Raw genomic sequence first — 16647 nt, 5'->3', positions numbered from 1 at the left:
TTTTAGCAGATGAACTTATCCAGAGCAACTTCCAGGACAAGAAAACAGAACAGAAGTGTATCCATTCCAGCTGAATGAGCAATAGCGTCAGACCAGGCTAACAACACTCCCAGTGAGTGTGAACACAACACCATTCAAGCACTACCACCGGATAACTTGACTAGACAGCCTAGAAAACTAAGGGAAGCCAAATACACACACTACCACACATCACAGTCACTAGATCACAGTATCCAAAACACATTGCGATACTACACATAAAATAAACAACAAGTAATACAAGTAGCCTATTTAAGTCGCTCTGGTTTAGGAGGGTCTGCTAAATGACAATAATGTAGTGTACGTAAATGCTAGCATGTTCTACTTGCTCTCCTCAAAACTTGGCCTAGTGTGCATCACACATGCCTGATCCCTGCCCACCCTTCAGCTCAGGGAGCTGAGATCATGCCTTATCTGAGTAAGATACTCGTTCCCTTGCATCACAGGATTATCTGAACCTTTCTCCTTCCAGCCTCTCACTCCTGCTCCAGAGGTACATGAAACTGGGGCTGATATTGTGCTCCCAAGCTAAGGAAAGCTGCGTGTGTGCTGTGAGAGAAAGCTGTTTGTGGAAGCTCAGCAGCCCCCCTGCCCAAACTCCAGAATCCCCTGTCCAAAACGCTTCAGCTCTGCTGATTGGCTCACAGAACTCCCTTTGCACACACCCCTCTCCCTCCAAGGTCACCATCATCTCCACAACCTCTCTTTACCCTGCAGAAACAGCCAATCCTGTGCATTGATTTCTGTGTCCACGGCACTTCAGGTGCTCTGCTTGAGTGAATCTCTGGTGATGAATATCAGGTAGATAAAAAACAGGTATGGCAAAGAGGAGGAGGGGAGAGGTGGAGCTTGCCCTCAGCTGTTCCTTTGTCTGGCTTCTTCTCTCGTTCTCTCACTCTTTTTTTTCCTCCTCCCTCTTTTCGTCTTCGGCATCCCCCCCCCCCCCCCCCCCCCCGCCTACCCTGCCCCTCCCCCTCTTTCCAGAGCTGCGCTGGACTGGTCTGAACCCCGTGAAAGAATCGACTCCTGGGCCCCGTTCTTCTTTAGAGATGGATCGATAAAATAGATTTCATCCCTTAATACAATTTCTGATGTATTTGGCTGGGTGGGGGGAGGGGATGAGAGAGAGCCTCAGTGAACATGAATGAGAAACTCGGGGGAGCAGAGGCGCAGGGGTGAGCCGACCCTGCAAAAAGGCCCCGGCCGCTGAAAAAAAAACAAAACAACCAATCAAAGAGCTCGGAGGAGTTAACACAATGTGGCTCACCTTAGAAAAACTCCACACAGGAGCACTCGGTACAAACAGAAAACGACAGATCATGGGGGAACTTTAAATATAGCTGGTATTTTATCACTGCACAGGATTAAACACCGTGAGTCCTGGGGTAGTGGAGATGTTTTGACGTCTTTGTTAGAACTTAGAGGACGGATATATACCGGCTGTATTTAGAGTCGACTCTCTTCTTGTTTGCATTAAGAGTTCCTGCGCACTTAACATGGGGCAGACCTGTGCAGAGTTGCTGTAAGGGAACAGTGAGACATGCCTTTTTCCTGCTGTGGTCTGTTTGCCTACGCCTGCCGCAGTGCAGACACACGTCTTTGTTTAGTTCGGTAGAGCTGCTGCTCTTTCGTCTTCCCCCGCGCCCGCGCCCGCGCCCTCGTCTGCCCCTCACCTTCTGTGCACACCTCCCCCTTGTAGCCCCGGGAGCAGGTGCAGGTGCCCCCAGAGCAGGTCCCGTGACCCCCGCACTGGGGGTCGATGCACTGGCTGACGGGAACGTCGCACTCCGAGCCCTTCCACCCGCTGTAGCAGATGCAGGCTCCCTTGTCGTACTGACCGTTCCCGCTGCACAAGACAGGGCAGGCCGCTGGACGGAGGGAAACGGAGGGAGAGAGGGAGAGAGGGAGGAGATAAAAAAGGTAGGGAGAGGAGGAGAGGGAGGGTGAAGGAGAGTGTGAGAGGCAGAGAGAGAGAGGGAGAAAGACAGGGAGAGAGACAGGTAGGGAGGGAAGGGGTGAAGGGCAGTGTGAAAGGTAGACAGAGAGGGAGAGGAAGAGAAGAAGGGGGGGTGAAGGAGAGCATAGATTTATAAAGAGAGGAAGGAAGAAAGGCGAGGAAAAGTATTAGATGCAGGAAGGTTGAAGGAGGACAGGGAGAGAAAAAGAAAGGAGGAGTGAGGGTAAAATGGAGGGTTGGATGAGGACAGAGGGAAGAGGGAGAGAGGGAGGCAGAGAAGGAGATAATGTGAAAAGAACAATCTGGTGTAATTATGAGAATCAACCAGCCAACACTTGACATGAATCGGACCTGAATTGGTGAAAAGGCATCCATGGACTGCCTGTTTTGATTAACTTGTAACCGCTTTTTTGCATATTCCTACCCGAGCATCCTCAGAACAGAGAGACTGCTGTGCGCTCCTTAGCTCAGACCTGCTCAGAGACACTGCTGAAAGAGGCTGGTTTCTGGTACGTGTCAGTGTGCAGTGATTGGTGATGAATACTAACACCTCTGTGGCTGCCTGAGGCACAGACAGTGATTCCTTCTGCTTGGATTTTGAAGACAACTACCTACACTAGAGACCCCCTCTTAGGGACAAGTGTATGGAGGGGTAGTCTTAAAACAGGGAGGAGTTATGAGCAGCTATGGGATTCAAGAAAATGGGTGGAGCTCTATAGAACAGGGGAGGAGCTCTACAGAAGGTGGGCAAGACTCTGAGGTAAGAGTTGGGCCCTTTAGAACAGTTTGACAGTTGTGTTTTAAACATTAAATGAAGGAATAAATATAGAGGAAGTGCAATACAGCCCTTCCTCAAGACATCCTTAAATAAGACACAAGAGTTCCTATCTTCTCATAAACACTCTCCCTGAGATTAATATCGGAGTAATGAAATGTAAAACTCTGCTCTAAATATCTCCCATTTCCAGAACATCATTTATAGTCAGTTACTGACAAACAAGCACAGGCATGTATACACACACACATGCACACACACACACGCACACACACAGTAGGATGGCTTACACATGAGAAAAACTGTCAGCAACATCAGCTGGGAAAAACTAAATTAAATGCACTTTAACTGTGAAGTAACTAAATTATTAATCACTGTTCTGAGCTGAAAAACAGAGGAAGCTGGCTGCTGTGGAGTCCGATCAATCATCAGGACTCTGGCTCAACATGATCCCAGGCTGCCAGGGTCTCTATCAGTCACACCAGCCTAAGACTTGGCTCTTCTCCCATAAAGCTTTGCTCCCTCCCAGATGAAGCTTAATGTTCTCCCACTACTCCTGCAATGCTGAGCTAATGCTGCTGCGCTCCTGTGTCATTCGAAACAGCGCAGTGCTTTAACAGGACTCCCACCTCTCTTACCCCTGCATAGAGGGGGACACGGGAGGGAGAAAGGGACAAGAAAGGGACCCCTCGGGAGAGTTCTGACTTTCAGGTGAGCGCCAGTAGAGGAGGTGGCACCTGGATGTCGGTCATTAACATGGGCTCACGAGTGTCTCTCTGCACAAGGATCCTAAGGGTGCCACAGAGCATGCTCTGTCTCAGTGGAACACAACAACCCCGCCCACTTCATCACCTCTGGAGCAGTCGACGCCGTGGAACCCTGGGAAACAGTGGCACGCGCCGGACGTGCACTCGCCGTTGCCATGGCAATTACGGGGGCATTCTTGCGCGGAATCTGCCAAAACACAGAGCAAGGAGACAGGACAGGGTCATTATCATGGATGAAGTAGTTAAAGCAGTACGAATCTTCTCAGCCTCCCTGGCCTATTCCCTTCTCCCTTCTTTCTCTCTCTCTCTCTCTCCCTCCCTCCTGCTTCTGACAGGCTTGCTTTCCCCCCCTCCCAGGTATCCCAACACTCTGATTCTCCTTTTCCACTATCTTATGGCTCCATTCCAAACCAGAGGTGCTCCCACACTGAACCCCATCCCCATAACCACCCCCACCCCCACCCTCTCTGTGATTCTGTTGTGGGATCACTGCTGAGCAGGGAGGCAGTCATTAATGCCTTGCTTTTGTCAAAGGAGTTTTGGATATGGTGAGAGAGGTAAGCAAAATTCGGAAAATTCTGGAAGGATGGCGTTCGGACCTTCAAGGCATTCGTCTGATCTCTGGTTTGGAAGACAGTGTGTTCATCTGTGGAGAGATAGCTTCTGGTCTCTCTGGTTATTATTGCTGTATCAAAATTAAATGACTCGCTAATTAGGTAAGACGCATAACACCTATAAAAGCAGGCCATTTTCCAATTAGTCTGCATACGGCTAAAGGGAAAGATTACACTCATATTTCATATTATCAAATCATAATTTCCCTTTGCTTGACCAGGCAGGAGCCATACTCAAGTGGCAAAAGATGCCTGAATTGCAGAATCCGAGTTATTAAACATGGATTATTGGATTACTCCGCGATGGATTACCTTCATTTTTTGCCTTAAAGGTATTGTGCATACTCTATAAGCACATGCCCAGTCCCTAAAGAATCCTTGTAGATGCTGGCTGGCTCCTGTACACCTTCCCTCCATCCTAGCCCCTCCTGAACTCACCCTCAGGGTCCTCCAGGTCAAGCTGTACCTCTCTCAGGGGTAAAAAATGCCCCCAGGCTCCTCCACATAGTATGACACCTGTCACCGCTCTCTGGGGTCTCACCCCAGATTCCCTCTCTGTGCCCCAAGACCATCACGCTATGAGATTTCAACAGTATGATATCCATCCCAGAAGCATATCATTACATGGCTGTCACTTATCAGACACTCTTATCCAAAGCGACTTACACACATATGGGTTACAATTTCACCCATTTATACAGCTAGATATTTACTGAGGCAATTGTGGGTAAAGTACATTGCCCAAAGGTACAACAGCAGTGTCCCAGTGAGGAATGGAGCATGCAACCTTTCGGTTATGAGCCCTGCTCCTTACCACTATGCTATGCTTTTTTTCCCCATAGCATACAATCTTCCAGTGACTTTATTTGACAAACACACATATACTGATTAAAGGAGCAGACACAGAGTAGTGCTTTGCAATGACCGAAGAGATCTTTTCAATGTCTCCTATCACAAAAAAAATAAAATCAGATTTCAAAAACCGATTTCACACATTTGTGAGACCAGCAAAGCAATACGACATTAATGTGATGAAAAAGTGTAAGTAAGAACGGCGGCGGTAATGATCTGGCTTGCGAAACAAAACACTTCCCTTGGTTTTTTTTTTTTTCCAGCTGCCGTTTCCATCGGAGCCGCGGGCTACGCGGCGCAGATTGACTTACACAGAGTGCGCGGGAGCCGCGCGCTAACCGGGGCTCATAGGGCTGGGAGCGCAAGGATGCCAGCAATTCTGCAGGACGTAATTGAACCACTGGCGCTGCTTGCACTGCCTGCAGCATCAATCCTAGTTTGCTACATCTGACAGGTACATTGTTTAAAATCCCCCAATCTCGCAATAAAAAAAGGAATGAAACAGATCGCTGGTTTTGGAAAATGCCAAGGCGGAGAGTTAACACCATTGCCTGTCTATCCGGCTGCGGTGTGCTTTGAAACTGGTACGCCTCTCGCCCCTGTCCCTCATGACAAACCCCAGCCCCCTTTTCACTCGGGGTTTCTGAAAGCTTGCGGTGTGCTGGCCTGTTTCTGCTTGTTAAAGCAATCACAGTAGAGGAGCTGCAAATGGTGGGAAATTACTTCAGAAAGTTCTGCTCTCTCCCTATCTCTCCTCTTTTTCTCTTTCCCCTTCTCCCTCACATGCCCTTGTAGCCAGGCCCACTGCCTCAAAGCACCCCACTCTGGCATCCTCTATAAGTGATAACATCTGAAATTATGCTCTTTTACAAAGTCTTACTTTTTTCCTCTGAGGGTAGCATAACTTTTCTGGTGCCCGTCTAAGGGCAGACTCCTGTGCTTCAGGGATAACTGTTCATACGTTCAAATTAAAAAAGCCCAGAGCTGGGTTCTTGAATAGCTCAGTGGTGAAGTGTACGCTAAGCTCTGAGGCCTGGGTTCGATCCCGGCTGTGTCATCCGCCAACGATGGCCAGGAACCAGCGGAAGCGGAACAAATTGGTTTTGTTCTGCTCTGAATAGAGATGGGTGTAATGGCAGGGGTCACTCCTCTGGCCCCTCTGAGGCACAGGGTGCCTGATCAGGTGACTGCAAGTCACGCCCTCCCCATCCAATTGGTGCTTAGCTCACTGCAGTGTGCTGCGGGAATTGCAGTGTGAAGTAGGGAAACGGGATTGAACGCTCCCGCAATGCTGCATCAGTACAGTGCTCGTTGGAGTGAGATGAGCATAACATATCCAATTAGCGATTCCAAAACAGGGCTACAATAAGGAGAAAAAGTATAAAAAGAGCCCATATCTCCCTAGAGCTTGACACGAGGAGGAGTGCTATACAGTATTAAGAGAAGCATTAACCCCCTGGACTCACCCAGTATCACGGTGCTGAAAGACACTGGCTCTCTGTTCTTCCCATCATTGTAGAAGGCCAGGTGCCATGTGCCCGGGTCCAGGTACTGCACAAAGACCGCCTCGTTCAGGACCACTGTCTGGATGCTGCGGCGTTCCCTTGGCGACTCCACAACGCTCCACTTCTCCTTTCCATCCAGGCGCTCCATGTAATCATACTGTCAGGGAGAAAGAGGCTTACCTTTACCAGGTAACAGCATTACCCAGAGAGAAGGCCTTTACCTTCACCAGGTAACAGCAACAATCAGAAAGAGGGGCATTACTTTCATCAGGTATCATTATCACCCATAGAGAGGGCTTTTACCCCCACCACATAATAGCATTACCTGGAGAAAGAGGCTTAACTTTCACCAGGTAACAGTCTAACCCAGATGGAGAGGTGTTATTCTTATTATAAAACAATATTACCTGGATACAGGAATGTTAGCATCACTAGGCAACAACAATACCTAGAGAAAGGGATGTCACATTACTATCACCCAGAAAAAACATTACCCATACAGGGGTGTTAATGTTACCATGAACAACATCTCCCAGAGAGACAGGTATTATTGCCTCAATGAAACAAAATTGTCCAGACAGACTCAGGTGTGGCTTTGAAGTTACCTCTGAGCACTATTACCTAGAGAGAGATGTTCAGCTGCTTTTCCACTGACCTGGCTTAGCTATGGGTCAGTTATCCCTTGGGTAAGCCAGAAGCATTTCTATAGGAAACTAACTGTAACTGACAGTGTATGGGTTATTCACAGATATGATATTAGGTTGGCCTGGAGCCCAGGAGAGTCACGCAGAAGCCAGCATGTCAGTGTGAAACATCTAAATTGAAGTCTTTTTCATTGCTTACTCCCAGCTCGGGAGCATGGTCTTCTGCACTTGCGCATTGACATGAAATGAACAAATGAACATGCATCCTACCTACAGAACTGTGTTTCTGTTGCTGTTTCTCCCATACAGGAGCAACAGAAGGGCAAGCTTTAAGATTTCTCCCTCCTCCGCAACACAGCAAGTAACCACACAAACTCACTCATTTATTTACAAACCCCATGTAGGTGGGCATAGGCAGTATCATATAAAAATCCCATGATGCTCTAGGGTCAGCAGTGCTTCAGCAGTAGGCGAGGCACAATTGGTCAAAATACATAAAGCCATGTTGGGTTGCACCAGAATGGCACATGTGCCGATAAGGCAGGTCAGTGGAAATTGGGAATACGTCCAGGTGGACAGGGGTATTGGAGGTCGTGGCTGGATACCTGTGCGTGGGATGGGGGCAGGCCCTTGCGGATGTAGACCCCGAAGAGTGCGTCCTTGCCCAGGGAGATGTTGAACTTGAGAAACTGGGGCTGGCTCAGGTGGAGCAGGGTCCTCCAGAAGACGCCTGGCGGTACCTCCTGGGTGAAGCGCCGGCCCACCTCCAGCTCGCCCGTGTCAATGCTACTGTTCCGAAACGCCCACGGCCCTGGGTGAGAGAGATGGGGGACACACACTGGACTGTTGAGAAAGCCTAGCCAGTCTCCATCATAAGCACAGGGTGACCAATCGGCTAACTGTCTTTCACAAGGGGCATGCTGTTTGTTGTGGGTGCATCAGACAGACACCGTCAGATGTTAGTCACAATACAAAAATCCCATTAACTCCAGAACCGTGAGGGCATCGAAGACGCGTCATGTTATATAAACAGAGACTTAGAGGAGCATGTGCACAAATGATGTGAGTCATCAACCCTGAAATGAACTGTTTCATGTTGATGACTCAAACTGAACTGATTCATCCATGCACTGTGGCACCAGATGGGGCGCTGTAGTGCTAAGAGGCATACATACTCCTGGGAATGTGAGACCACAGAAGGAGTCCTGACAATCAGACTTCTATCTGTTATTAATCCCAGCAGAGATGATCTGCTTAATTGTTTGGCACCACGCCTAGTGCTTTGCCTGTGTTCTGACTGGCTCAAAAGTTGTGCTGCAAACGTCAGCTACCGCTTACACACCATGCTCTTTCTCAGAGATGGCAATATGCTGATGTGTGGCAGGCTCATACGCACAGTGATGTTAAACGGTGCAGTTCTGCGCAGTTTTACAGTACTTGCAATGATGGGTTCACTACACCAGGCATGCTGACTACGGCGCTCTGTAGCACACTTCATTTATTGAGAATGAAATGACAGACATTGCCTCGGTGTAAAACCTCCTTCATGACTGCCGTCACCTCGCTTGTTAACCATTTCCATTTAAGGTGGAAGCGAGGAAGTCCGCCTTTTCATCTCCAGCGGTGTCACAGCTGGCTGCGTTTAAACCGGAACACAGACGGACGTCTCTGTGTGTGAGTGGCATTGAGCCGCAAGCTAACAGCTCCACTGTGATCGGGCCTGTTTATGCTGGGGACCGGACAACTGACAAAATCCGTGACAAATGGCGACAAAGTGCCACACAATAAAAATGATTCTCACTGCTGTCATCACAAAGGCCAGGGTGGCAGGAAGCGAGCTACCTTCCTCTCGTTAATATAAAGTGCTACCGGAGAGGCAGGCATAGCAAAAGAACAAAAGAAAGGAGAAAAGAAAGAGACACAGACATAGAGAGAGAGACAGACAGGGAGACAGAATTGAACTGAACTGAATTCAGGGAGAGAGCATTAAGTGAGAGACAGAGGAAGAGAGAGAGAGAGAGAGATAGAACTGAATTGAACTAAATGCAGGGAGAGGGTAAGCATGAGCAAGAGAAAGAGGTAGAGGTAGAGCAAGAGAGAGAGGGAGAGAGAGAGATGTAGAGAGAGAGAAAGCGAGAGAGATATGGAACAACAGAGAGAAAGGGAGAAAAGGAGAGGGAGAGAGAGGGAGAGAGACAAAACCGAATTGAATTGAATTCAGGGAGAGGGTGAGAGAGAGAGAGAGATAGAGAGAGAGAATGAGGTGCAGGATCTCCCAGCGGGACAGCTCATGGAAGTGCCTCCTTCCTCTCATGTTCCCAATGTCATTTTTAGCAGCACTTTCCATCTGTATTCTGAGCGGCGCTGCCAACAATAACCACCCACAGCACCAGCACTACCAGCAGAAGCACAACGCTCTGAGCAATCACTACACCAGAAAGACATGGCTCTCTGGGAGATACAGTACAGTCTGTTCAGTCTAATACATACAGCATTCTCGCAGTCACAGCACTCTGACAACAAATAGCATTCTGATAAACGCAGTAATCAGACGGCATGCAGAGCTCAGTCAAACATAGTACACTGGCATGCAGGTAATGATATACAGATAATAACATTCATAAGGTTACTGATATCCTTCGAGTACTGTATCTCTCAGAGATTTGTTTTTTTTAGTGCTTAGAGTATGTCTGTCTTCTGTCTTCTGTCTTCAGTCTCTGTTTTTACATGCACCAAAAGCTCCATTGGAACAGTAGCTGCTCTCCTCTCTGAATTCTGGGAATGTTACAACTGGATGGAAAAACAGATGGCCAATTTCAGTTCAGTGGGGTGGTTTTAGATTCAGATTCAGGCTCCCACATACTGGGCGGGGAGGGTTCCTTCATAAATGTAAGTGTTAAATAAGTGGCCCTGTAAAGAGCCCCTTTGACACATATTGGTTTAGAATTTGTGCTGCTTAGACCCACTGGTCTGAAGGTTACACCGGCATATTTCGTTGCCTCATTCCCTTAGGAAATGGCATCATGACACAAAAAGGGCTTTTTTTGCAGAAACTGGTAAGTTGCTGTGGGAGTGTTCGCTGTCATGTGATGATGATGTGTGAGGGAACCGTGTCAAGCCTCGCGCCCAAACGCACTCTGACCTAACGTTGGTGAGTGCATTGATCTGCACTCACCAACAGCACAAAAATAAGAATCCAAAACTTCCTGCTAGACTTCAGAATCCAAAAGACCACTGTGGAAAGATTCTCTGTTTTTACAGGTTGAGCATTCTACGATGTACTGAACTGGCCAAGACCTCCAGCGGAAGATCGAAGGCAAAGCTTAACTGCTCATCTAACTCCATAAAGCTTGCATTGAGAGGGAAAACAAAAAGTACAGCAAGGTAAGGGCGACCACCGGCGTTCCCATTCACAGCGGCACTTTTCAACAGCAAGGCCAGGGAGCGCTCCCAGTGTTACACTCTCAGCGTTTCGCTTAATAAGCTGGCTGTGCCCGGACAAAGTGTTCATTTATCCTGCCTGTTGTTTGCATTTTTTGTCTCTCTGAAGCTCTTAAGTGTGCCGCTGCGAAAAGGAATGCTCAGCCAGGCTGAGGAGCTCTGCGCTCACGCCTCAGACCTGATTTCACAAGACCTAGCACCGGATTTAACAGACACACACACTGACAACGGTCCTGTCCCCCACGTCCCTGACACTGGCGTGACAGAGGAAGGGAAACGATGCCTTCAGCTGCTATTAGAGAGGTGCGGTGGAAGTGCGAATGTTTATTCGTTAGGAGCTGACATTTTGTTTGGCTATTTGGCTCGCTTCCGTTTTTGCTGCATGACTCACCCGCTCTGAAAGACAGAGGCCATTTAAGGGCTGACCCGTGGTCACTCACAAGTGATAGACGGAATTTCAATCAGTTTAAATGACGGCTTGCATGTCTCAGAATGCCCCTTAAAGGGTCTCTCTTCGCTGAGAGAACTGGGAGAGAGCTGAAACTCTTTCAGCATTGTGTTACCGCTGTGCTGGTGGTGTGCAGAACCATGCAGCACTGTGTTCAGACAGAGATTGTTAGGACTCGCGAGAGTTGCCCAAAAGAGCTGAGCGCACACACCGTGGCAAAATGTGTATGTGTGTGTGTTTGTATGTGTGCATGTGAGCATGTATGTGTGTGTATGTGCATGCCTGTGTGAGTGTGTTTCTCTTTGTATGATTTGAGGCTATTGTTGGTAAATACGTGCTGGGAGGTGCCAGCCCTATGTTTTCCTGTAAATGTTCAAATGCCATTGGTTAATGGACTGACATCGTCATAGGAAAAAGGTGTGTAATGACACAAACCCTGCAGGTCCATGTCGGCATTAAGGTTTCTGTAACTTTTGTGCTGGCTGGCAGCCCTGGGGCTGGCTCCTGCCCTTCTCACCTCTGCCTCCAGACGGCACTGTTGCCACATCACTGTTGCCCGGTAACCCTGTGCTGAGGCCATTGCTGATCACGTGACCACCTGCAGGCTGCAGCTGCCAGTTGAGTCCAAGCAGGTTCATGGCTGCAGAAGACAAGAGAGGAAGATTAGCATTATTAGCCTACTGTAGTGAAACAGCACTGCTACACCCCACTGTTACCACAGCAAGGTGTGTCATAAGGGTGAATGCATATGCTACAAAGGAGAAAGAATAATCTTTAACACATATATCCTTTTCCAGGGCAACTTACAGAGTACTAGGAAACAGGGAACCAGGAAGGAATCAGACAGGGCAAGGCATTCAGTAGCTACAACCACCTTAAAAGGCAACAGAGAACCTACCATCAAGCCTACCAAAAAGCTTAATCTTACACAAATTCCTATGTGCAATAACCATTACCTTAACTACAATGCAAATTCAATTTCTAAGAGAGCAATGGCTACTAATTCTAAGACCACCGAATGCAAACAGAGCAAATGCAAGTATGCTTTTGAAAAAAAAAAATTGCACAACTCCACATGTTCTGTAATAATTTCAGTTACCTGCCAAAGAAACAGCAATACAAGTAAGAGTGTGAAGACAGGGGTACGCCAGGCCTCAGGCACAGCCAGGAAAAGGCGAATGAAAACCTGAGGATTTCAGCACCTTGTCAAGAGGAAAAGCACTTCTGGAAGAGAAATGATCTGCTCTCAGTTGCCCAGCACGCAGTCCTGACCGTCACTCCATACTCAGAAGAAATAGTAATTTATGTCTTCCCAATGCATCACATCAATAACCGGGGCTTGTAGTGGAGGCAGAGATGCTGAAAGTATTCAAGACTAGCCTTGAGACACTGCTAGAATAGAGAGCCTAGACCATAGGCTAAATGATGAACCTAGCTAGGCTGCATGGACTGTTCTCATTCCACTACTAGTGGTCTTGTGATATTGCTATACCTGCTGCTACATACAAAACAGCAGTAACATCCACAGGTAATATGCTTCTTTATTACCAGCTTGTTTAATGGTCCCCTTCACTACAGTGCTTTAGTGTGACACTAGGCTGCGTTGCGGGTGACTTTTGTACCAGTACCATTGTTCATCTGACCTTATTATATGCTCTAACCTGTAAATGGTTCTGGATAACAGAACCTGCTAAATGAAATATGAATAAATGTAAATGCACACGGACATAAAGGCCTTCTTGCCTCTAGAGGCTTCTATAAGCAGCTGGTCGGGGAAAAGGGGTTTCCGAGGAGCTTGTGTAAGACAGAGGGCAGAGGAGGTTGCCTGGGGGATGGAGGATGAAACGTTACTGCTGCCACTTTCGACTCTCAGCCTCTCTGACCCCGCATGAGCCCTTCATCCCTCCACAGCCGCCCTAAATGGATCCATCAGCGCCCGGGACGAATCAACCAGGAAGAGTGGACGGCAGCCCATTTCACCGTCTACAAAACGGTAATCACCGCTCTCAGTTTTGTATTGTTTCCCCAGGTGTGGTCCCTCAGATAACAGCAAACTGCCTCTGTGCGGCAGTGGTGGTGGCTTTGAGGCATGTGGCATGAAGGTTGAAGTAATGCCCTGGCCAGTTACTTAAGAGGTTAAAAAACAAAAAACTCCGAACTCGTCTCTCTCGCAGAGAAGGAGAGGGAAAAAAAAAACTTCGCAGAAAGCCTGACAAGAGCGCTTCTCTTTATTTGGAAGTCTGGAAGACAAATGGAGAGAGCGAGAGAGAGAGGGAGTGACATGAAAAGACGAGCGCTCTCCCTCCCTCCCCCTCTCTTTGTGTCGCTCTCTTGTTTCCCCGCTTTCTTTCTTTCGTTCGTTCGGTCTGTGCTCAGCTCTTTCCTCTCCTCCGCGCTTTTTTCAAGCTGGCGCCGGGTAACTTTTCTTCAAACGCCGAGACGAGAGGAAAAAGAAAAGTGCTGTATAATCCTCAGCACCGAAATGCTGAAATTAAGACGAGTAGGCACATCACTTTTATACGGGGAAAAGAATCCTGAGACTGTGTGTGTGTGTGTGTGTGTGTGTGTGGGGTTGGGGGGAGTTGGGGGGGGAGAGGGGTATGGCGCTTGTTTCGTACTCGCCAGTGTTTTGGGTCAGAGAGGAAGAGGAGGCTATTTGTGGAACCGGAGCCTGGCTGAAGATAGAGGCTGCAATGTTCTGGAGGACCTGGATGCTTAATCTTTCTCATCAGATGCTCTGTAGGGTGCTGCTTGGTGCAACCCTCTGGTTCCTCTCATGGTTGGTGATTAATTTAGCATTAATTTAGAGCTTATATGGAAACTAAGCAGGGCAGATGAGATCTGGGTATGCCACCCCAGCTCAACACCCACCCCCACCCACACACACACACATACACCCACATACACACAAGCACACACACTCACCCTCTGTAGACCCCTGACGCCTGCAGTACCAGTGATAATGAAAGGCCCCACGCGCACCTTGGCTATCACACCTTTATCATACACCCTGCAAAATCGATGTCGTCTCTCTCATATTCCATCTCATCTGCAGAGTGGGGACGAGCCAACAGGTCTCCCCTCGCATCTCTGTGTGAGCTCCTCTGGTCAAAGGCAAGCGCTGACATGCAGCACCCACGAGTGACACCCCTGTCAGCTCCTTCATCATCACCGAGGTGCAGAAAACAACACAGATGGCTTTTTGGCCACCTGAGCCATGCTGTCCCTTCTCTTCTCTCTGCATCCCTCCCTTCCTCCTCTCTTCCTCCCTCTCCCCTTCCCATCAGCCTCTCCTGCTTCTCTTTCTCCCCCCCCCCCCCCTCAGAGATACTGTCAGAGGACAACACAGAAACACGTCAAAGCCTTAAGGATGTGACAGCCCAGCTGACAATTTTTCCTCTCCAGATCAAAGAATTATTAATCAATCACTGGGATTCGATATCCAGCCCACGCTCTGAAAAGCTCTGCGTGACGTGACTGATGAGAATTTATGGAGCACCGGGCAAACGGCATCACGTCTCTGCTGAAATCAGCCAGTAGATGGTGCTGTTTACCGAGGATGACAGATGGGAGCAGAGCAATGAATCTGCATCTCTACTCAGGGGAGAGACTCGGTGGACACCGCACTCTGCATCGGCTCTATATTTCAAAGAAAATCGACCTTCAGCAGGGCCCTGCTCCAAAACTACCTCCAGCGCTCTGCTTTTCAGAGCTGGCTTTTCTGTGATGTACAGACATCCCCAGGTTTCCTACTCCACTCATCTGCAGTTTGAACAGAGTGCACAGAGAGAGACCTTGGAGAGACAGTCAGTCAGTTTGCTAAAAAAAAAAAACCACCCAAACACAAACACAAAATCCAATCTCAGACGCTTGAGCTGCGGCCTGGTGATCGCGGTCGATCTTTCCGCAGTGGATGAAAGAGCTGGTGACTCCCCTGCCACTACCCGTTCTGGCTTTTATCTATCAGTTGATGAAAAAAAAGTGTGAAGAAGGCCCTGTGTGACACCTGGCGACCACGTCCTCCTCTCCTCTGTGTGAGCTTCCTGTCCACAGTGGTCATATTCGCTGTCGTGCACATGGGCAACAGCTTGGTGCTGGTGCCAGGGGGCGGGGCCTGGGTACTCGTTGTGAGTCCTCCACCTCCCTTTGGGCTCCTGACCAATCAAAGGACGACAGTGGTCTGGGCCCACAGGGGGTACCTGAATGAGCGAATCAGACGATGCTGCAATTCTGTTGAGCCCAGCTCAGGGCTGTACTTTAGAACAGAAGCTGAGCATTTCCGTATGGTACGTCTGATGCTGTGGCAGTTTTGGTCAGTTCTGCGTTCAGACTTGTAAGGTGGTTTAAGATGCATTGAGTCATTCCTGCTGCCAGCATCAGTCATACTCATCCTCCCATTCGCCATCTTCTCCTGCTCTCTCCAGCCCAGCACTGGCCTTTCCGTCTCTCTCCATCTCCCTCTACTCCTCTCTCCACCTCTTAATGCATCTCTCACTTTCTCATCGCTCTGTTCATTTCTCCATTTCTCTCTATTTGTCTCTCCATATCTCTGTTTCTCTCATTATCTTTCTCTCTATTTCTCTCTCCATCTCTTTCTCTCCGTTTCTCTTTTCTTTCTCTCTATCAACTAATCCCTCTCCCTCCCTAATCCCCCCACTACACAATGACACACTTTTGAGTGCCAAAGCATTTACTGATCCTACCATAAGCAGCATATACAGGTCCACTGCTATTCCTGCTCAGCACAAATTATAGTATTAGTACTGGATTGTGATTATTGTATTGACTTCCCTGGCTTCACGTTTTTATCAACCCGTGTCAGGAACTGCAGGTAAAAATGAGCTATTGCCTGTCTCTAGTAAAATACTATGTTAAATGTCATTGTACATCCTCACGGACAAATAAAATGATAGTAATGACCAAGACAAAGGAAAATCTGAGGACAAACTCTAACTACTACTACTGCTGCTACTTCGGTGGCAGCTAGTAGTTACAAGCTTTGCTTGGTATGTATGTATGGCTGCTGTCGCTGGCCCATTGTGACATCAGCAGCATGTGATGTTCAGATTCTGAATGTTATTAGTCAATGAGAAAATTTCCTATTTAAAATTGTAAACATCTTAAATATATGTTAGATATTGACACAAAATGCACAAGCAATGCAAACCAATACTCGATGATAATTTTAAGTGGAGCCGAAAAGAAGAAGAGACAATAAAAAGAACAGTAACTTGGCTTTTTCAAGCCATCTTAATAAAAGAATGCATGATGTTCTTATGATTCTTGTGCAGTTTACCTCGTTTGTAATGATCTTGTTTGTATGTCCCTATCATTAGTTTCATCCAGTTTCGTTTTTAAATTTGAATGCATAATGCTGTCACCTCATGTTTCGCAATCCTGTTCCTGAGGTCTGTTCTTGTTTACAGTTTTACCATTTGCTCATGCAGTTTGCATCAGCCAGTCTGTTTATCTGATATTTGTCTGCGCCGCTAAGCTGTTGTTTTGTTCCATTTATCCTATTTTCATTTCATTTTCTTTCCTTGCTGTTTTAATTACTGCTTTCTTATTCATTCCTGTCATATCTCTCCATCTGTCTGGTATCATC

The 16647-nt window shown here is 47.8% G+C and overlaps 1 protein-coding gene across 3 annotated transcripts in view; it reads right to left on the bottom strand.

Annotated features, from left to right (window-relative positions):
- Window positions 1-16647, bottom strand: part of LOC118775144 (teneurin-2-like) — a 220770-nt gene that overhangs the window by 32060 nt on the left and 172063 nt on the right. For all 3 annotated transcript variants that reach the window (XM_036524890.1, XM_036524891.1, XM_036524892.1), the window contains 5 exons: window positions 11560-11682; window positions 7759-7964; window positions 6471-6666; window positions 3624-3725; window positions 1713-1907 (listed from right to left, as the gene is read on the bottom strand). In XM_036524890.1, coding sequence (XP_036380783.1) covers window positions 1713-1907; window positions 3624-3725; window positions 6471-6666; window positions 7759-7964; window positions 11560-11682 — 822 coding nt within the window. The remainder of the gene's footprint in view (window positions 1-1712; window positions 1908-3623; window positions 3726-6470; window positions 6667-7758; window positions 7965-11559; window positions 11683-16647) is intronic.

The sequence above is a fragment of the Megalops cyprinoides genome, chromosome 3 (assembly GCF_013368585.1).
Source record: "Megalops cyprinoides isolate fMegCyp1 chromosome 3, fMegCyp1.pri, whole genome shotgun sequence".
Classification (NCBI taxonomy): Eukaryota; Metazoa; Chordata; class Actinopteri; order Elopiformes; family Megalopidae; genus Megalops; species Megalops cyprinoides.
Note: the sequence above shows the minus strand (reverse complement) of the source record. Positions and strands in the feature narration are given on the sequence as shown.